The sequence below is a fragment of the Anolis sagrei genome, chromosome 3, assembly GCF_037176765.1.
Source record: "Anolis sagrei isolate rAnoSag1 chromosome 3, rAnoSag1.mat, whole genome shotgun sequence".
Taxonomy (NCBI): domain Eukaryota; kingdom Metazoa; phylum Chordata; class Lepidosauria; order Squamata; family Dactyloidae; genus Anolis; species Anolis sagrei.
The window spans coordinates 46,875,344-46,898,687 of NC_090023.1; the positions used below are offsets into that span (position 1 = coordinate 46,875,344).

At 40.4% G+C, this 23,344-nt stretch overlaps 1 protein-coding gene across 2 annotated transcripts in view; it reads right to left on the reverse strand.

The window, feature by feature from the left end:
- MYH15 (myosin heavy chain 15) overlaps nt 1–23,344 on the reverse strand; it is a 173,673-nt gene that overhangs the window by 133,755 nt on the left and 16,574 nt on the right. The window contains exons 4-8 of one of the 2 annotated variants that reach the window (XM_060770659.2): nt 22,384–22,540; nt 16,106–16,133; nt 13,118–13,211; nt 9,857–9,877; nt 4,781–4,873 (exon numbers count right to left, since the gene is read on the reverse strand). In XM_060770659.2, the coding sequence (XP_060626642.2) occupies nt 4,781–4,873; nt 9,857–9,877; nt 13,118–13,211; nt 16,106–16,133; nt 22,384–22,540 (393 nt within the window). Of the gene's footprint in view, nt 1–4,780; nt 4,874–9,856; nt 9,878–13,117; nt 13,212–16,105; nt 16,134–16,454; nt 16,501–22,383; nt 22,541–23,344 lie in introns of those variants that run through there. The other variant, XM_067466643.1, reaches the window with a different exon arrangement.

A 23,344-nucleotide genomic window follows, 5' to 3' on the forward strand; every position in this document is an offset into this window, starting at 1 on the left:
AGACCCATGCAGTCTCTTCCAACCCTATGATTTTATGATTCTATATGAGGTGCAAACCAACATGGCATACAGTTGTGATCGCCACTTCTCAAACAGAGCTGGAAAGGGAAGCCAAAGTAACCAGCAACTGGAAGAACTTCTCCATGAGATATGGGTTCCACCTTTGGAGTTCTTCATTTAAAAAGTGGGGACTAAGTAAAGAAATAGAGGACCATGGTAGAGAAGTAGAATCATAAAATCATAGGGTTGGAAGAGACTGCATGGGCCATCTAGAGGAATCGCTTTGGGGTGGGGGTGGTGAGAGCATTTCCCTTCAAATAAAGATCCTGCTCTTTCACCCCATTTTTTGCATTGCAAAGAGTGGGACATTGAAAATCATTCACACCTAGAACTCTTATACTTGTTGTATTATCATTACCTTGGTAACTTCTTCTGTACCTTTACTCTGGACACCTAAACTGTGGGTGCACCTGCACTGTAGAATTAATGCAGCTTGACGCCACTTTAACTGCCATGGCTCAATGCTATAGAATCATTGGAGTTGCAGTTTTTCAAGCTAAAGAGAAGATACCTCATCAAACTATAATTCCCAGGATTTCATAGCATTAACCCATGACAATTGAAGTGGTGTCAAACTGCATTAATTGTACACTGTAGATGCAGACCATATTTCTAAATGCTCAACTGAAGCTTGACTGTAATGCTAAAAACCTGGGGACAAAAGCAAAAGTTCATTTTGGAGAGAGGCAAATGCCTTTTTTGAAGGTGCACTGCTGTCATCCCCCCCCCCCCCCCGGGCATAACATTCTGGTTCTGCAATGCATGGGGAAAATGGTTGTAATCATCAGTTTAAATGCTTTTAAAAAAGCATCAGACAAATTCACTTCAAGGTTAAAACTATCAGTGGCTATTAGTCATGACAGCTAAGTATTACCTCCAGCTTCAGAGGCAGTTGCTAGGGAACACACCTCTGGAAACCAGTTGCTAGGGAACATTGAGCAGAAGGGTGCTATTGGATTTGCATCCTGCCTCCAGGCTTCCCATAGGCAACTGGTTGGTGACTGTGAGAAGCAGGATCCTCAGGTATGCGAACCTTTGGTTCAATTCAGCAAAACTCTTATTATGCTCCACCAATTCATTTATGCAAAAACAAGGCAAAGTTCAATAAACAAGCTTCTCCCACATATATGTATTTTAAAGAAACATAATTGCAGCAATAGAACAATCTGCCAGGGTCACCTGCAGAAAGGTTTGTGTAAAGAATTAACAGGTGTCTCTCTTTTGGATACTTTAGATCTGAACCTGGAAACTTCCCTTTTGGAGTGAAATTCTCCGAATCCACCAGCCAGCACGATCAATGCATGACGCAGGGTTGTTGCAGTTCTATAAACTAACATTTTCAATGATTCCCAAGATCAGACTGAGGACCTGAGTACTCTAGTCTACAACGCTCACCAACCATACCAAGCACCGCATACGGGAAGGGAGATGGAGTCTAAAGTATATGAAGGGCCAAAGATTTCCCAACTCCAATTCTGTTTTCAGCGATGATATTGTTTTTATGATGTTGTTGTAACAGTGTTATGTTTGTATTTGATTTATTTTAATGCTGTTGCTTTTATCTGTGATTTTTGGGCTTGTCCCCATATAAGCATCCCTGAATCCCCTTGGGGAGATGGTGGCGGGGTATAAAAATAATAATAATAATAATAATAATAATAATTATTATTATTATTATTATTATTATTATTAGAAACACAGCAAGATGAGCCCACAGCAAACACGATCACTCTTCTGTCTGTTGTATTGGATCACACGTTGGACACTTCCCAAGTGTCTAGGACTGTGTGGTGTATCGGCGAATAATGCGTACAGATCCCAGTAGGGTGGCCTTTTGCAGCTGGCAGATGGTAATCTTGTCAGCGCGGATTGTGTTTAAATGCAGGCCAAGGTCTTTAGGCACTGCACCCAGTGTGCCAGTCATCACTGGGACCACCTTTACTGGCTTGTGCCAGAGTTTTTGCAGTTTGATCTTTAAATCCTCACATTGTGTCAGCTTTTCCAGTTGTTTCTCTTCAATCCTGCTGTTGCCTGGGATTGCAACATCGACAATCCACACTCTATGTTTTAACACTATTATGAGGCCAGGAGTATTGTGCTCCAAAATTATTATTATTATTATTATTATTATTATTCCCACTCCTGTTTTAGATATTACTTTTCCAATGGGTGAGCGAGCTAAATGATGCCACCGATGCATTCAGATCCGTTTACACATTCCTTTTAAGAATACAAGCTTGATCGTCCCACAGGTGCAAGTACAGATTAAAAATATATATAAAACCTGCTCACAGTAGCTGGTGTAATTTGCAGGTGTCTGGAGATGCGGCTGTGCTTGCTGCGCTCCCAGTGAGGTACATGAGCAGACAATCTGCAGAGACAGCCTGTGGTTTCTGATGCTTTGTGTCCCACATGCCAGAATTAGAACAACAATTCCCTTCTGTCGTTTCACAACCGGCTGGCTCTCGCTACGTCCCTTGGGGATTGTTAGACTTGACTTGTGTGCTTCACTGACACTGGGCTGTGCTCTGTTTTATGAACAGAGGATGGTACAACAGCAGTCATGCTGCTTTGCACTGGCTATCACCATCCTCAGCCACTAATATAGATATCCACCCTGCATCTGCTGGGGAGAGGGCTCGGACATCTAGTTTGTCTGGACCTCAATGGCTGTTATGATTAAGTCAAAGATGCCTCCTTGTTTTAGACAACACCTCGCATATATATTTCTCATTTATCTTGTTGCTTGTTTTCTTCTTTCTCCTCCTTTTTAAAAGTTGAGCATTCCTTATCCAGAATTCCAAAATCTGAAATTGTTCTTTGAAGTCAGATGGTGTCACCTTTGCTTTCTGATGGTCAGTGATATTTATTTATTTATTTATTTATTTATTTTCTATACTTATATTCTGCCCTTCTCACCCTGAAGGGGACTCAGGGCGGATCACAGAACATATATATGGCAAACATTCAGTGCCATTTATACACTGATAAGACAGACATAGATAGAGGTATATATATGCTTTTCCCATCTTCGTCATCTTGGAGGCTAGGGCTCGGGCTAAAGGCCAGGAGTTCACCCTGACCCGGGCTTCAAGCTGTCAACCTTTCGATTGGCAAGATTTACTGCAGCTGGTGGTTAACCTGCTGTGCTAAAGCCTGTAAATCAAACTTTGTTTCATGCATAACATTGTTTTAAAATACTGTGCATAAAATTAGCTTCAGGCTATATGTATAAGGTCTATATGAAACATAATTTCATGTTTAGACTTGAGTTCCATCTCCAAAACATCTCATGATGTGTATGCAAGTATTTCAAAATCCAAAACATTGAACACTTCTGGTTCCAAGTACTTCAGATAAGGCATATTCACCCCATATTATTACCTCATTTATACACTGCCTTCCTCCCAAAACTGGGACCCAAGTTGCAGTGTGTAGTGGAATTATTATTATTATTATTATTATTATTATTATTATCATTATTATTATTATTTTCCGCCCTATCTCCCAGAGGGACTCAGGGAAGATAAAAGACAAACATTTAATGCCCAAACACAACAACAATACACCCAAAGGAAAAAATGGCAACCCAAAATATAAAAACAAATTATGACTCAACAACTAAATTAAATAAAAAAACCACAACCTGATGTATCAGACATATAGAAAACTACTGGGTGACTCTAGCCGAGTCACACTCTCTCAGCCCCAGAAATCCCTGTGAGAGGTTCACCTTAGGGTCTCCATAAGTCAGAAAGGCAGAAATGACTATTTAAGCAAATAGTTAAAAACAAGCAGAAGATCAGCATTAAAAGGGAATTAAACTGTCAACAACATTCAAAAACAATTTAAAGTATGCAATTAAAATGGGAAGAAGCAGTTTTAAATCCATGCAATTATAACCATATTTTAAAACTTCGTCCTTGCTTTAAGTAGTTGGCCTGCTACAAGTCATCTTGGAAGCAATCACTTAAAAGGCCCTAGTTTGCTTCCTCACCAGTTGTGACTATAAAGGTGATGGGGGCATGATAAGGGCCACTCCTGAGGATTTCAGATCCTGGAAAGGCTCATACAGAGAGAAACAGAGGACTGAAGCTATACAATCGTTCATAGGTAAAGCCAGTTCTTTGAACTCTTTCCAGAAATAGACTGGCAACCAGTGGAGCTGCTGTCACAGGGGAGTTGTATGTTCCTTGTAACTTATGAGCAGCAGGGATTATTTTGCTGAGAATGTTGCAGTCCATCAATATCTTGAGGGTTACGAATTGCCCATGGCTAATATGAGAAACCATGGTGAGACCATGGTGACACTCTCAATTCACTGTTCTCCAGTGTTTGCTAGAATCTTTCTGTGTTGGTACCAATATGCAGATATGTGCATTAAGAAATCTGTAAAATGTCAGCTCCCCAACTGCAGGCAGAGAGTGTGCCAACTAGCTCATGAATTAATCCATGGTGCAGAAGGCTGAACAGTAGCCAGTATTTGGAGAACTCTGAGTGAAGATGTTTCAATAAATAATAGCAGGATGGCTGGCCACAACACACCCTAAAATCATTCTCCTATTTCACTACTAAAAAATTGAGGGCAGAGGAGATGGGCCAGAAGCAACAATCTTTAGAGATATTGTTGTGTGTCTTGTTCAGTCACTGCCGCTCCTGTTTTATAAATATACTATCGAAGACAGACTGTCAACACGCCACAGCAATCAAGGATACTTACAAAGCGTGAGGAGTTGTCATTTCTCAAGGTTTTGGCATTCCCAAAGGCTTCAAGGGCTGGGTTAGCTTGGATGATTTGATCTTCCAAGGTTCCCTGACAATGACAAAGATTAACATAGATTCAGAGTTTAATTCAGTACTTAAGATCCTCCCACTGTAAAGCCTGAAGAATCTGTAGCGGCCAACATGACATAGTGGTTTGAGTGCTAAACCAGGGCTCTGAGGGACCAGGGTTCAAATTAATGTATTGTTGAAGGCTTTCATGGCTGGAATCACTGGGTTGTTGTAGGTTTTTTCGGGCTATATGGCCATGTTCTAAAGGCATTCTCTCCTGACGTTTTGCCTGCATCTATGGCAAGCATCCTCAGAGATTGTAAGGTCTGTGGACGCTTGCCATAGATGCAGGCGAAACGTTAGGAGAGAATGTCTCTGGAACATGGCCATACATCCCAAAAAAAACCTACAACAACCCGGGGTTCAAATTTCCTACTAGCCACAGAAACCCACTGGGCAAATCAACATCCCTCAGCCTCAGACCTTTTCTTGTGCAGAAAACCTCATGATAGGTTGAACCAATAAGTTCACCATTTGGAGAACTACAACAACAATAACTTCTACCACCAAAACAGGACAAATATAAACAGGAGCCTCCAGTGGCACAACGGGTAAACCCTTGTGCCAGCAGGACTGCCGAACAAAACATTGGTGGTTCGAATCCGGGGAGTGGAGTGAGCTCCCATCTGTAAGCTCCAGCTTCTCATGTGGGGACATGAGAGAAGCCTCCCACAGGATGGTAAAACATCTGAGTGTCTCCTGGGCAAGGTCCTTACAGACAGTCAATTCTCTCATGCTACAAGCGACTTGCAGTTTCTCAAGTTGCTCCTGACACAAAAAAATTGCAATATATAGAGCTGCCAAAATGCAATGGCAAAGAAATCCTTAGATATGCTGGTGGAGTAGACAGAATGGAAGCTGCATAGGAGAGAAGACATTTTGGCAATATCTACTTTGCACAGGTGATCAGCTTCATGGTATGGGGAATATTACTTGGACTTATGGCGGCCCTATCATGGAGATCTTTTGGCAAGATTGTTAAGGAGTTAGCAATAGCCTTCATCTGAGGCTGACTTCCCCAAGGTCATCAAGTGGGTTTCTGTGGTTGGAGCAGAAATTTTGAATCCTGGTCTCCAAGGTCATAATCTAAAGTTTAAACCATTACACCACATACTGGTACTGTCCCTCTAAACCAGGCATATATAAATGCATATATAAAATATAAGGTGCTCCAGCTCACTAAGATTCCTTGCAAAGCTTTGAAATTTTCAGAAGAATTGACAAAGATTGCAGGTTTGTAAGCTTTTATAAGCTTAAGGGATGCATAACACAATAACTTGGCATTTACTAGCTGATCAAGCATGCCTATAGCAAATAATGATAATAATCCTGCTTTCAGTAGTTGCAATTTCTCTAGCAGGCTGTGCAAGGTCAGTTCACACTGAAGGGATAGAAAATATTATTTTCATCTTTGAATGCCTGAAAAACTACTCCTTTGTTAGTTAGGGTGGGGTGGTTTTTCTTCCTTTTTGCCTGGTAAAATGTCAGCACTTTCTGAGAAACTAGAAAAAGAGTATTGAAAATCAGGAAAGATTAAATAATCAGTCCAGTCACAGGTGGTATACCAGTCATAGTCCAGCCCAGGAAACCAGTATGGTGAGGGCAATATCTTCTACATTGAGGGGATTCCAGTGGACAATAGATATGATGAAGAACTATAGGGTGTACTTTAGTCATCAAGGGCCATGGTGGTGCATTGAGTTAAAGCCTTGTGCTGCTGAACTGCTTATCTTAAGCTTGGCAGTTTAAATCCGCGGGACGAGCTAAGCTTCCAATGTTAGCCCTAGCTCTCCTGCCAACCTAGCAGTTTGAAAACATGCAAATGTGAATAGATAAACAGGTACCACTTTGGTGGCAAATGCATAAGACAGCCCAAGCAGTCATGTTGGTCACACAACCAGGAGCTGACAATGCAAGCTCCTTGGCTTGGAAATGGAGAACAGCACCTCCCACAGAGCCAGAGATGAGCACCTCCTCCAAAGCCAGAAATGAAAGGAGAAGCCTTTGTCTTTGTGTTTGTATGTCTCATTGTATTATAACAAGGCATTGGATGTTTGCTAGTATTTGTGTACACTGTAATCCATCCTGAGTCCCCAAAGGGAGAAGGGCGGAATACAAACAAAGCACTGTTGTTGTGATTGTGATTATGAGCTAACTTGCCTTGGCTCATATTGCTACATCCTACTTAATATTTCATGTACTCAGTAAAATATTGTTTTGGTCCACAAATGATTATACTTCATTTTGCCAGATCCCCACATCTGAGTAGGCCTGGGATCATTTCATTCTTCAACCGGCCACAACTCCTGCAGTGTATCACTGGTTGCTGGAAAAGATAAATGTTCAGTCTCTGTGATGTCTATGAGACCTCTTTCCCAGGAAATCATGTGGAATCTTGATGTTTTCTGTGTCTATATAAATTGTATAAGGTGCACTTCCAAATTATTCTTGTGCATAAGGAGATTAATAAGATATATAATAATAAGACTTTATTTGTATTCCGCCCTATCTCCCCTCGGGGTTTCGGATATGGATGGGCAATGACAATCATTACAGGCCAAACTGAGGCCGATGGAGTAGAACTTGTATGGTTATCTTCTGCACTGTATACGTGGTAATACATGTGTAGATAACTTGTGACTAGAGTACGGAGGATGTCATTCATCTTGGCTTTAGACCATATATTCCCTCTTATCTTTGTAGCCAAATGACCATAGTTAAAACCAACTTTGTCACCTTATCACCATACCCACTAGTTTTGCTTGCCTATGAGTATTCACACACACAGTCTGCTTATAAAAGCATTAGCATTCAAATTTCATGTATTGACGGAAGTGGACCTATGTCTACAAAAACTCATTCTATCCACTTCATTCTCTCAGTTTCTAAGTTCTATAAGATCCCTTTACATATTGATACACAATTATGTTTAGCAAGTTATGATACCAAACTGGTTCTATCAGTTTCTAAGTGCTACAAAATCCCCTTGCTTATGGATATGGAGTTCTATGCTAGGGATACATCCCACTTGGTATGAGCTCACTGGCTTCCTGCATGTAGATAGCACATGTTTCCAGGGATGTCATGGACTTGTGTACTATTTTAAGGCAGTTTTTTTGCATTCGCTCTTTCTACCCCAAAATTGCAATCTCTTTAAAATGAACCTGAAATATCCCAAATTCATCTTTTTTGGAGAGGGGGGGCATTTTTTAATTTAGGAGGAAGAAAACAACTAGTGAATTTTCATTGCAAGTGAACTGGAATAGACAGCAGCATAACTGGTGTAATAAGGTTGCTCTATAAGTCAGCTAGGGCAGCAGTCATCCATGTCTGTCTAGCTCTATATACACATAATCATTAGATTATATGGAAACAATTCAGTGAGGAAGTGAAAATAGTGTTTTGTGTTCAGAATCTGGAAGCAGCTCAGAGCAAGAAAGACATGGCGCACAAACATTTCCCTGATGGTTTTTTTCGATCCACATGTAGCATCACTGGGGAGAAACAACATATTATGGAAATGTCCCGTGACATTTGCATTTGGTGTATAAAAATATAATTATGTGCAGGGACCCATGAAGTGTTTTATGGTGCAGTGGGCTCAACATTGGCAGACATATTGTTTTAAAAAAATATTTGCATAGAATGGGAAATTATGTGCTACCATTGAAACATTTTTGATATGAAGATGGTTTCAAACACAATGAATACTTAAAAGTACCTTCAATGTTGACAATGTAGCATACACCTAAGTGTGTGTATATAGGATAGATTGCAACTGGACTTTAACACCTCAGAGGGTTCAAAAACAATAGCTACCTTAATATTTCTTTACAATTGTTCATGTCAGGAGTGATTTGAGAAACTGCAAGTTGCTTCTGGTGTAAGAGAATCGGCCATCTGCACGTATGCTGCCTGGGAACGCCTGGATGTTTCACCATTTTGTGGGAGGCTTCACTCATGTCCCCACATGAGAAGCTGGAGCTGACAGACAGGAGACTGGAACTTTCTTTCGAGGAGCCCCTGGTGGTGCAATGGGTGCCAGCAGGACTGGTTGACCGAAAGGTTGATGGTTCAAATCCAGGGACCAGGGTAAGCTCCCATCTGTCAAGCTGTAGCTTCTCATGCAGAGACATGAGAGAAGCCTCCCACAAGGAGGACATTGGACGTCTGCTAGGCAATGTCCTTACAGACAGCCAATTCTCTCACACCAGAAGTGACCTGCAGTTTCTCAAATCGCTTCTGACATGATTTTTTTTTGGCAGTCATTTAATACACTTCTGAGCGATAATTCCTAAATCCCAAAACTACATGGGAGTCAAATCATTTCAGAAGGAGCTCACCCACCTCACCTCGCATACTCTTACATGAGGTTTGAGCCCCTTTTTCTTCTCCCTCTCCTATTCTTAGCTATATGGTTGTGTGAAATAAATTAAAATGATGGTTGTTACTTCTTAACATCTAGAAAGACTGTAGAACTTTATTGTATTTTGACATACGTATTTGATATCTGACTACCATGAAAAACATTCCTTTGCCATTATATTATAGGAGACATATAAAATAACTGATGAGGGAAGAAAGAGGCAGGTTGTATAAAGGACAAATACACACAAATATTTCATTAGCGGAAGGAAACCTTCTACCAATCTCCAGCTGAAATCAGCAGAACCTATAACTACCCAGCTGGATGACACACATAAAAGGTGAGAATCACTCTCTATAAAAGATGCATTAGAATTGGTCAAGAAAGCTAAAATGCTCAGAATAGTTCACAGCTAATAGTTTCAGAGCCATATTTACCACACAGCCTTATGATTGTGATCTGGCTTTTGAATTGTGATGAAAATACATTTCAGCGTCCTCAAGGAATATGCAGGTGAGAGAGGCTGTGAATAGCATTCATTCAATTTCAGAAAAGTTATATAATACAAATAGAAGAAGAGCAAGAGCATTTACTTACCCCAGTCTTGGTGGCTGGTTGCTGTCAAAGGAAAGGTTTTACAAAAGAAAATTAGAGAATGAAAGTTCAGAGTCACCTAACTTATCATTTGAGCTCATGTATCTTTTTGAGATTTTTGCAGATATTTTGTTTATTAGATTATTTCTAGAACGGTGCACCTTTATGCATAACCAGACTACTTTCTATAGATATTTCTCATTTTTTTGTGTTGAAACAAAAATTGACATCCATGCAAAGAATCATATGCATATTTTCTTTCCAACTTCAATAACACTTTCTGAATTCCCATCCCTCTTTCTTCTCCTTCCTCATCGCACTCAGAATCCATAAATAACCATGATAGCTCCCTGTTTGCTAAGTATGCCCCCAAACTAATAACCAATTAATATTAAAACTATTAATCACTATCATCTTTTAGAACACCCTGGAGCATCTAGAGCTCTATTACCCAGCAGTCCGGAATGCTTCAGTTAGACTATAGGGAACACAGCAAGACAGTTCTCTATGCTGCCCCACGGCTTTCCCCGCTGTTTCCTACTTTACAAAGGGCTATCTGATGAGGTCCCTATAGTGTCAGACAATTCTGGCCTTTTCCCATTCCTACTCTTTTGAAATGAGGAGCTCCTTAATCAATTTCCACACTATTTTATTCTGAGTTGAGTTGAAAGTGGGACTTCAACCAATATTCCTACCAATGGGTGGGTAAGAGATGAGCCAGTGCCCCATATGGCCTTGGTTTTTTGCAGGTGAGGTAATCCTATGTAAAGCCATCTTAATCTTCCTAAGGAGTATCCTGTCATGAGAGCTCAGTGTTCCCCTGAGAACTGAAATTTTGTCGGAACTCCAAATCCATGCAACTCTCATGATGGCCAGCCTACAAATGCCTCCATGGTATTTGGGATGTATGGCCTGATTGTTGCATGCTTCGAGATCAGCATGGTGGAAGCACAATTTGTGCCAACTCTTGAATACAGAGTTTGGGGCATCCCATATCACTTTCAAATGTGATGAGACTTTAGGACTGGCCCTCATAGAAAATAGGTCACTTGTGACCCCCAGCATTAACAGAGCTAACATCATACTTATACTAATACAGAATAACCACTTTCAAAGAAGTAGCTGTGTTAATCTCTTGCAACATAAAAAGAAGGAAGGAAAAGGTAGGAAAAAAAATATGTGAAAGCACCTTTAAAACCCATTTCTATGAATGCAGTGCCAAGTGAGAACAGTTATGGCATTGTTAACTCTAGGGCATATTTAGACAATATGTTGATATATTATTTATTTATTTATAACCCGTACTCTCTCCCCAAAGGGACTCAGTGTGGTTTACAAAAATTTAAAAATGGCAAACACTCAATGCTAAAAAAACAGATAAACAACAATCAAGGCAAAACATGAAATAAAATAAACTCAATATGACTTAACAACCAAAACTGAGTATTAAACTAAATAAGCATAACAAGTACACGGAGTCAAACTAAATAAAACACAATATATAATAACATAATATAATATATCGCATCAGCAGGCTAAGGTAAGTATCCAAAGTCAAGGCAAGAATGTGTGTAAGGAATGCTAATCCTCCTCTTCATCATAAACTAGATTACACAAATGGGTCTTTAAAAGCTTTTTTAAAGGAGAGGAGGGAGTGGGCCATTTTGAGTTCTTTAGGGAGGGAGTTCCAGAGACAGGGAGCGCCCATAGAGAAGATCCCCTCTCTCGTTTCCACCAATCATACTAGAGATGGAGGTGGGACTGAGAGCCTCCTCCATGGACACAGTGCTTGTGCTGGTTTATATGTGGAGATGCAGTTTTTCAAATTTTCTGGGCTTGAACCACTTCAGACTTCAATCATAACAGTCATTTCTTGCCCCATAGAATTATTTTTCGGAAGGCAGGCTTACAAATACTTTCCATATTTTCAATAGATTGTGCAAAATACAGTTTTCAGAATTCTCAAAACATTTTCTAGATTAAAATCAATATAAACATATTTTTATCCTAACTTCAAATCATAACTGCTGGGGGGGGAGGGGCTTGGGGCATTTCCTGACAACTATCACTCATGAGATACTTAACACCACCTTTTCTCCCTCACTGAAATGTTATTGATGCTGTTTTCTGCTGAGATGGAAATAATGAAGAGTACTGAGAATAGAGTTTGGAAGCTAGCCCTGATTGACATACCAACAATTAAAAGCTCACAAGGTGAGAAGAAAGATTACAGACAAACATTCCATAACTATCACCCTTTTGCATTTGCATTACACATATATATAGGACTATGGATGTTATTTTAACTGCCAAGGCTTCCTCCTACGGAATATATAGTTTCGTATACCACTAGAGCACCCTAGCTAAGAATTGTAAACATCCCTCCCTTAATGCAAATCCCAGGAATCCACAAGATGAAACCTTGGCAATTAAAGTGAGATCAAAGCACTATATGTGTATAATATGAAAGTGCTTTATATTTTATGCTCTTATCACAATTGCATCAAGCATGAACTTCACCCATGGAACTTCATCAAAATATATTGTTTTGGATGAACACATTATAGGACACTAAATTTAACTGGATTAGATTTGCAGCTATATTTATGTTAGAACTATAGAGTTGGGAAAAATCCAAGGACCACCCAGTCCTACTCCCCTGCCATGTAGAACACACAATCAAAGGTCTCCTGACAAATGGCCATTCAAACTCTGTTCGAAAACCTCCAGAGAAGGAGTCTTCACCACACTCAGTAATAACAGTGCCTGGTTTATGATTTGAAAAATCAATACAATGTTTTTGAAGGTAGAAGAAATTGGAGAAAAACCTAGGAGAGTAACAAATAAAAGATCATGTCATTTGGATCTGCTATGAAATTCTTATATGAGACAGGACGACTGCACCTTCAAAGCCTTCTCCAGAAGCATCTGAGGATGCCTGAGCCTTAGAAGTCATAGATAAAGATGATATGGAAATTAAAATAATGCAACAGAATGAAAAACAAGTCTAATGGATCTTTGTCACCTGAAACCCTGGGTGGTATGTTGATGAATAACTACCAGACTCGCTGGGGACAGGCCCATGATCTCTGCCTTGCCAGAATCACTTTGAAGTCTTATAGCTGTACCTTAAGGTCTTTCTTATGTAATTAACTATTGTACTAACTGGCATTTAGAGTGACTTGAAAACAGACAGGTAGATGATGTTCTACCTGTGGAGTACTTATTTACACAGAAGAGGTAAACAGTAGTTTGAATATTTACATTCTTTTTTCCAGGTTCACCAAGTGCTGCTACTGTAGCAAAGTACTGAATGACACGTTTCGTGTTCACAGTCTTGCCGGCACCAGATTCTCCACTGTAGAGAGAAGGAAAGTCATATTATTATTACAGTACATTCAGGATGGTCCATTTATAGTTCTTTAAGGGGTATTGTCATTTAACTACGACAGGTTGAGTTTCCCTTATCTGAAATGCTTGGAACCAGAAGTGATCCATATTTCAAAGTTTTCAGATTTTGGAATACTTGTATATACTGTATATATGAAATATCTTGGAGATGGGATCCAAGTTTGTACACAAAAATCCTTTATATTTCCTACACATTTCATTCACATCACCTGAAGATAAAAATCTTTTCAATATTTTTGTGCATGAAACATGGGTAATTTGGGGATATTTCAAATGTTAGAATTCCAGGGAAATACTCCCTATGTCCCCATTTAAACTGCCATATGGCAATGTAGATTAAGCCTACATCTCCTTAGAGACTGGTCTTTCTTTAAGTGTATACATCAAAGAGGGCAGGTTTATAAAATATGGAGATCCATCATTGATAATTGGTCATGAGAGTTATTCAAAAAGTCCAAATTCAGGGGCAATATGCTAGCAAAGAAGAGCTATTAGATGGTAACATGAAGAGGGCAAACAGCTTCCACGCCCGGCTTCTTAATTTTTGCTAAAAATAGTCTGGTTGGTTGCTGTAGGGAACTGGGTTTCGACCTCACAACCTCTGAGGATGCCTGCCATAGATGCAGACGAAACATCAGGAGAGAATGCTTCTGGAACATGGCCATACAGCCCAAAAAACTTACAGCAACCCAGTTATTCCGACCATGAAGGCCTTCAACAACAAACTGGGTGCTTAATTAGAAAGGTTTCTGGTTTGATTCAGCACAGATTACCAAATTTATCAAGCTCTTTTGGCCTCAATTCTCAGCCCAGACTCAATTGGCCATGCTCTCTGGGTGATTCAAGAATAAGTAGTCCAAACAATTTAGGATCTTATCACATTGGGATATACTCAGTTTCTGAGACTCTTTGACCATGATTCTGAACAGGTCTTATTACATGATGTTTGCCACATTCCGTCAATAATCCATTGGAATCCACCTGCAAAACGTCACAGAAATTGAGTACTTGCACACAGGATTTAAATCATGTTTCTTTATTTATTACTATTTTGTACATTGCTGAGGCACTGTTTTTACATGTGATAGGAAAATCAGAATGCATTCTGTCAGCTAAAATCTTGCAAAAAATGTAGTTCAAGACTTCCAGGTTAGGTCACTGTGCAATACTAGGATTTTTAAGTGATGTAGGGAAGCATTCAAATAGATTGAGAGGAGCCAGCCTTCCATGGCGTAATGTGTTAGAGCGCAGCATTTTCAAAACATAAGAATAGTAAAAATCGGGTGTGACAGGGAGAGTATGCATCCTGTCTCAATACAGTATGTATCCAGTCCTAAAGGAATGTGAGATGTATACTGATATAAATGGATTATATCCCAATGTGATAAGGTCCTAGTAGAACCCATACATAAAATTTAATCTGTTTTAATAATGAAATACTTAACAAATAAGTAAAAAAGTAGATGTGCAACTAAATCAAGTACGATGTATAAGTCAACATCATCAGGGCAGATTTGGGGGATAAAATTAGGGATTTTGAAAGGTAGAAGTTTGGGACTCACTGTAGGGCTCCTCAGATCCATCTCACAAGGTGCTTTGAGACAAGACTAAAATCTATGCTGAAGCAGGTTCTAAAAATCTGGTTGAGCGCAGATTTCAGTCCCCACTGCTCCACAAAAACCCAGGATTTCCTGGGGTGGAGGTGGCTACATGCCATCCCAATTAATATTGGGATGGCATGCAGCCACACCGAAGACCCCCAATTTTGCCCCAAAAGTTAAGTAAAATGTACCTGGCTGCCATTACCTTTTTCCTCCCACCCTGCTAGCATGAGGAAATGATGCCTGCAGAAACTGGAGGGACAAGAAAGAAATACCCTCATCCCCATCTCCTCGCACATCATTTCTTTGCTCTAGGTGGTCATGGGGAGGAAAGTTATCATGGCCAGGTATGGGTTGTTGTAGGTTTTTTGGGGCTATATGACCATGGTCTAAAGGCATTCTCTCCTGACGTTTCGCCTGCATCTATGGCAAGCATCCTCAGAGGTAGTGAGGTCTGTTGGAACTAGGAAAAATAGTTTATATATCTGTGGAATGGCCAGGGTGGGACAAAGGACTCTTGTCTGCTGCAGCTAGGTGTGAATGTTTCAACTGACCACCTTGATTAGCATATAATGGCCCGACAGTGCTAATCAAGGTGGTCAGTTGAAACCTTGGTTTGTTCCAGATTAACTCATTTTTACTGGAGGTATTGTTTGGACACCTCTGGCAAAAACCAAGACAGGTTCCAGAATATGAGCCTGTCTAGATGGGCCCAAAGAGGGAGGAAAGCACCAGAACCACGACACAGGGCACCAATACCCAAACATTTAGAAAGGATTTTTGCAAGTGTACTAAAAGAGGGGGGTGGGTTCTTATTGGATAAGGGGGCACAATACTTACATTGACCCATGTATAACCCAATCCAGTTTTGTTGGGTCACTTTTTCAACTGAAATTTAAAGTATACTTTTATGTGTACACTTAAAGAAAGACCATGAGTACAACTATTTGTATAGGCTTGCTTTATGAAGTTTGTGACAACTAGTGTGATGCAGTTGTTAATGAAACAGAATCAGGAGAGTCTGGGTCTATATTAGTCCTCTCTAAACCATCAAATCCACTAAGCAACCTTGGGCTGGTCACTTTATTTTCATCTGAACTACTTCACAGGCTTGTTGTAGGAACAAAGTAAAGAGGAATGAAGCCATGTACAGCATCTTAAACCCACTGGAGGAAAAGCAGACTATGATGCTTACCAATAAATAATTAAAAATGAAGTAAGTTTGAAAAGATCCACTTACGTGATCAGCATGGACTGGTTCTCCCGATCTGTGAGAGAGAAGAGGGGAGGGGGTGGGGGAGAAACCTTAAGAGCATTTACTACATATGCACACCACGGAGTCTTACTGGAACAGAAATTTCTTATACGAAGAAAAATGAAACACCACAGAAATCCTTACAAATCCTTAGCAAGGAGAATTTCTCATTTTCTATATTCTTAAATGCCTTGGTCAAATGCCTGCAAAACCAGTTCCTACTGGGCCTTTTCTAAAGATTTAGCTCCAGCTCCTGACTGTGTGGGTGACTGCACGGCTCCATCCCAAGCAGATGAAAAATGATTTAACTGGATAGAAATCCTGAAAGAAATACCTGTTTTTGAAATTCATGGGGCTGTTCAAAGAAAGCAAGAATGAAGTGAGAAAAGAGAAGCAAATGGGGAAGGGATTTTGACAGGTTAGGGGTAATTAGCATATCAAAGACGCTGTGACATGGAAAACACCGTCAAGGAAAGACATTCAGATTAGAGGATTTCTAATCCTGTTATGTTACAGGTTTCTCTTTCACCTGTTCTCTTCTTATACTACATGGTGGATATGTAGCGGAACTTCGGCTTTTGCATTTAAACTGAAAGATTTGGTTCTCTGGGAACAAATTTCAACAGCTGGGGGCTTTCTTTTAGGCTAAATCCCCCATCAAGATGGCAATTGCAACAGGCCTCTTCCCCCTCTACCTCCCCAATAACCCTCTCTTTGGGGTTTTACAGAACTCTATAGAGCTGTTTTAGAACATACAAAGTAGATGTTGGAGTTCAGCCTGTGATAGTGTTTAAGGATCAGAGTGCTTTGGATGTGGGGAATGATGACAATGAGGTTCATGTGGGTAATGGTATTTCCAATGATATTGATGCAAAAAATGACCAGGAGATTCATTTTCAAAGTGTATTTTCTCATGAGAATGTTCCTGAAGGGTGTGGGGATGATGGTGTGCTCCCTGAATTGCTACAAGTGATTTCCCATAGTTTAGAGCCTGAGATTAGCTCCGCACCTGGCCCAGCTGCAGAAATTAATGAGCAAATAGATAGATGGGATGTTATTAGTTGGAATAGAAAAGCAGACCAGTTGCTTAGGCATTCTGCCAGGCTGAAAGAAAGAATGATAAGGGATTCAGGCTAAAACGAAACCCATTTCTGGCCGCTTGGGACATGGCGTAATGAAGTGATAAAAGTCCCAAAAAAAGTTCATCTGTAGCCAGATGAAGCATCGTTTAGAATCAAGTCAAGATCTCATTCCTGTTCCTTAGAAGCCTTGCTTTGGAAAGATTCATGTGTTAAGTGCTTTTGATTAATGTTTTTAATTCTTGGATTTTATGATCAAGTGTTAAGTGCCTTGGATTCGTGTTTCCAGTTTTTTTATTTTACTATAGAAGTTTCTGCCTTTGTTTTTCATGAACTTGGATGGACTAATTTCTTGGACTATATGTTCCAGCTTATCTTCCTACCTAATTAGATTTACCTATTCCTTTAAAGTGCTTTTTACTATTACTGTTTTTTAATTATCTTCAATAAATGGATTGCATTTCTATACAACTGTGTGGTGTTTAAAGTCAGAGGGCTTTTCCTGGTCTGGAGTGCAATAGTAGACATGTGCATGGATCTCCTTTAGCCAGTGCCTTCGGCCATCTAGCTTATCCGTTTCGTTGGGATGCTCAAAACGAAAAGGGGCCAGCCGTTATGGATTCCCATCCAAAGAGGGACCATGTGGCAGCTGATCATGGCTCCCCGTCCCCATTCAGAATCACAATTGAATCTTTTTTATTTTCCTGTGTTATCCTGATTCTTTATACTTAGTGGGACTGATTGGGAGTTGGGGGCCTGAGAGATGATGGGTGGGGTGCATGCGTGCACATTTGGGGGTTTGGAGATGGAGAGTCACCCTAGTTTCTTTTTTTCCTTCCCTTCCTCTTCTTCAGAAAATACTTTATAAAATAATAATAGTAATTAGTAATCCCAGCAAACAAAAAGAGAAGCCTACTCCCTCTCTGGAGCAGAAAGTAGAAACCGTTTTAAGGAGCCAAACCCCAAGCAGAAAGGTGATTGCAGCTGCAGTAGAGAAAACAGTAGGGAATTTTTAAGGTAGTCCAGGTAGAATAGCTTCACTGAGCTCCAGGTCATTGCTCTTCCTTCCCTGGGAGCCTCCTTAAAATGCCAGGAAAGCTGTGTGGCATGCTGTTGGTGCTAGGGAGCACGCCTGCCTCTCCTCTAGAGTAAAAACATAAAACTCGGTCTCCTCCTCTACAAACAGAAGACAAAGGAACCAGAAAGCGTGGTACCTTAACTCTGGTGCTTTTTTTAAATCCAGATCTTAATAAAGGATATGGAAGGGGAGCCTTTAGGAAGTCCCCTCCCCATCATAAGGGGCTGGAGAGGGTGCTTTCTAACTCTATTGCTGACACTCAGGCTGAGGCTCCCTTGAAGAGAAGAAAGGAAAGGCTCCCAGGGGAAGGGGGGGGGGCTCATAAATTCCCCATTGCTGCCAATGGGCCAAAAAGAACTGTTTATTTGTTTGTTTGTTTTGGATGTCTAACAAAAACACCCATTCAGCAGTGCACCCGGTTTCAGGAGGCACTGGGGTTTCCAGAATCAGGCTAGCAGAAACAGAGAGCGAATCACCCGAAATGCACACACCTAATGCACAGGGAAAGGGGTTTGCAATTGGGAAGTGCAATAGTCTGTCTCTTGTTTAACCTGGATTTCATTGTTTTGCCAGTAGAAACCCACCACTGAGTCCTTCATTTGGTTTTCCTAGGAATAAACTCTCTCATTTTAATAGGAAATGAACCTTGAAGGTCTAGCTGGGGAGAATTCCTCCAGCACTTGTCTAGAATGGCCGCTTTTGGGAGGTACACTGGAGTTGAAGAAGGGATGAGGAACGTCATGAAATTGAAACAGGAAAGCAGTATTTCATTTGCAAAACACAGTATTTCAGATTCAGAGGACCGGATTCCTTGTTCTCCCATTCTACACAAAAGGAGCGAACAGTACACACAGCAGATAGGAAAATAAATTCCAAGTCAGTTCGAGACAAACTAAGCTGCAAAAGGTGAAGACGGATGGCTTTTTGTGCTTCCTTAATCTCATGCCTCTCCAAGCAGAGGCTTATATAATTGCAAAGATCTGGGGAACAAAATATATTACTATGCCAGGCATCACTGTAGATCTTGCTTTGCTTTTAAAAACACACTCTCACACACACATTAACAATCATGAAAGCTAAAGCTAGGTCCAAAATTGCACAAAGCATGGCTTTGCATCATAGGTCAATGCATTACTTGCTAATTTTTTCATTTATAAATTGCAGGCTATCTTTTCGATTCTGTAAAATAAATGAATGGGCTCCCAAAATCCCTTGGTAATTTTGAAGAATATCTAAGGCTATGCAAATGCGGGTGTCCCAGATGTCAGGCATGCATCAGCACTGCCCTCTGATGGAAGAAATATGAGGTGCTGAAACTGGCAATAGACTCCAATTCTAGCGAAAGGTAATATTACTTATATAAATAATATTACATATGGTATTATATCATTGCTTCACTGCGACAGGGAAATCTGAACTGGTGACAGGCATGCATCCTCTCTGACATTTGGATAGAGAAGAGTAGAACAGATGTCATAAATGCGTAACACGATCACTTCTGCTGAAAAATTAAAAGAAAAAGCTCTGCTGGCACTTGAAATCAGTGTTCCTGCCACATGGAACAAGTTTAAAGGAGGGGTTTTGGATTCCCTGTTAGTGAAAGCAAAGCTTGATGATGAAGACAAGTGTCTTGATCTGATGGCTGCCTGGGATTTGGTGTGCTTGTGTGAAAGAGAGCTAGTAGCATATACATTTGACTCTCGGGCCCTCCCACATTATCTGCTTTAAACTGGGCTATATTGGAGATGAGGACTCAGATAACCCAGGGAGCTTCCAAACAGTCATATAACGTAGGCCTCAACCACACAGCTAAATAAAATCCCACATTATCTGCATTGAACTGGGATATATGGCAGTGTGGACTCAGATAACCCACTTCAAAGCAGATATAATGGGATTTTCTGCCTTGATATTCTGGATTATATGACTGTGTGGAAGCGCCCCCAGAATATCAAGGCAGAAAATCCCACAATATCTGCTTTGAACTGGGGGCCCATCCAGACAATACTTTTATTGCGGAGTCTACCACAATGAAGGAGGGGCTGTCCAGACAACGTTCTGGACAGTACCAAATTAATTTTCTACGAACCAGGAAAACCCTGGTTTGTAGCTAATTAATTAGATAGTGGGTTTATTCTGCACCTTCTTGGAAGTAATGGTAGTTTACCCATGCTGTGCCAGGAGAGCTGTGGGGGAAAGAGGGAGGAAAATCACTCCCCCCCCCCCCCCCGCTGCTTTCCTGGCGCGTCATTTCTACGCACCAGGATAGCTGGCCGAAGCCTGTAATGGAGACTGGGTAAGTTTCCATTACATTTCTAAGGGATCTGGTGGCTTGGGGTGGGGGGGGGGCTCCAGACATTCTCTTGGGCTAGTCCCAAGGGAATGTCTGCGTTTTTGGGGTGGGTGTGGGCAGGCCCCCAGGAAAATGGGTGGTTTTAAAACGCAGATTCTCCTGGGAAAAAGGAGACAATCCATCCTGGGTTATCTGAATCCACCCTGCCATATATTCCAGTTCAAAGCAGTAGGATTTTATTCAGCTGTGTGAAAGGGCCCCCAGTTCAAAGCAGATATTGTGGATTGTCTGCCTTGATATTATGGGTTATATGGCTGTGTGGAAGGAAGGGCCTTCTGTGAACTGGTCCCCATGGGAATTGGTAGATGCCAGATAAATGTAGTTTCTGGTTGCTGGGAAGTTCCTATTAAAACAGACCCAGTACTACATATACCCCATACTATACCACACCATGAACTCTGTATCAACTTGATATTAATATTGAAAAATAATAATTAAGAGCAATTAAAACAAACTTAATATGACACTGTTTTACACTATTATAAAAACAGATTTGTAAATGCAGTATTATTTCTTTTATGATTAGGATTGTGGGAGGCCAGATTTCAAATCCCCACTTAGTATGGAAACACATTTTTTCTTGGCAGGGGGCTGGACTGGATGGCCCACAAGGTCTCTTCCAACTCTATGATTCTATGGCCTTGACCAATTTTTTCAGCCTCAAAGGAAGTTAATGGCAGACCTCTTTTGAATAAATCCTTCCAAGAAACCCTATGATAGGTTTGGCATAAGTCAGAGTGGACTTGAAGACCCATAATGCATATATAGAGTGATCAAAGTAAACTGAAGCTACCTAATGTTAGGAAAGCTGCCCTGTGTACGGATGCAGAAAACTGCTCCTGCTGTTGAATACAATGGAGCAGCCTCCCCCAGCTATGTTGTCAGGGAATGATGGGTGTTGTCCTCCAATATCATTGAAGGGCATTGGTTCAGGAAAGGCTGCATTGGGGAAACTCTTCTTTGTAGGAAGCTGCATGAACATGGATTGCATTATGATGTTTTAATATTTGGATCTGGCCTGGAATCAGAAATTGTGTTCATATTCCCTGAACAGCTAGAGGCGAAAATGCCTGGCACATCTTTGCTTTAGGAAAATTATTGACAAGGCAGCAGGATCTCCCCTAACTCTTCTGAATTTGCCAAAAGCAGACTTTTCTCTACCCTAGCTATGGATTGTATAGTGTGTAGGTATGCCTAAGGGAACCGACTGTATCGTTGAGGGAAGACACAGAGAGAAATTAAGTTATCAGAAGATGCTGGAATGGGTTTCTCTGAAGTAATTATGCTATGTTGGACTTGGCTTGAAGAGTTTTGGTTGTGTGTCCATCTGAATTAAACCTATATGTTTGTAAATCAACATAAATACATACAAAGTCATCAGTACCAAATGATGTCCTTCAACAGAAAGCAAATCCAGGTTTGTGTTTTATCCATGTGACTTCAGGGATGTGAGAAGAGCTCAATGATAGCACTGTCTGGTAAATGCCGATCATCACTAAAAATCATCTCAGCTGCTCTCCTCCTCTTTCTCCTTGGAGATCAGTTATATTTTCGCAACAGAAAGCAATTCCATACTCTTTATCCCAAATGTGAGTGCTGCTAAAATTCATAGTTGTGCTTGTGTGCAGCAGACTGCTTGCTCTTTACAGAACACTGTTTCCAGTGGGCTCTTTCCTCAATGTGTGACCAATTCTCGTTTTTCTCAGCAAGCAAGATTAAAATTAGAAGTGTGTGACGAAAGATTGTTACTTACTCCGCAACATGTCATGGTATGCATTATCTGCAATGGAGAAGATGTGAGGGGGAGCTTCTGAGCGTCTTTTGCCCTTATAAGCAGCAACGACTTCTGATTTGTAGACGGGAAGCCACTTGTAAGGATTTATTGTCACACAGAAGAGACCTGAGTAAGTCTAGATAGTAAACAAAGAAACCACAAATAACATTAACAAAAACTCAACGAAACGCTTGGAAATCTCCTGCCTTTAAAAAAGTGATTAGTTGCAGTTCCACGGTGACCTCACTGCCACTTCCACTGTAGATAATTGAACATCTCTTTTCTAAAAATTATTTGGACCGGAAATGTCTTGAATATGAGATTTTATTCAAATTTGGAAATATCTGTATTTGAATATGTGCATGTACTGAGATATGTTGGACATAAACCCAAATATAAACACTGAATTCATATTATGTTTGATATACACCTTAAAAACATTGTCTGAAGGCAATTTTAAATAATTTTGTTCATGGACCAATGTTTGTATACACTGAACCATATGAAAGCAAAAGTGTCTTAATCTCAGCCACCAAGGTGAATAATTTTGAAGAGATTCAAATTTTGAAATTCCAGATAAGAAATGCTCAATACTTTGGTCTTGGACAATAGAAATGTCATCCAGCTATGATAAATAATAATAATAATCATCATCATCATCATCCTCTTTATTTGTACCCTGTCACCATTTCCTCAAAAGACTTGGGTGGCTCACAGAAGCACTCCAAGTGCCACATACAGGTAACAATACATAAGTACAAATACAATGACTTAAGTATAATTAACAGTGCATAAAAATCTCATTAATAAAATTGTAAAAAAATTGAAAAGTATATAATTCCTAAAACAGTAGATCCTGCTGGCCCGCTATCTGTCATAACAATCAATCAAAGTGCGGGCCCGTACCATCAATGATTCATCACATTGGCCATGGATTACT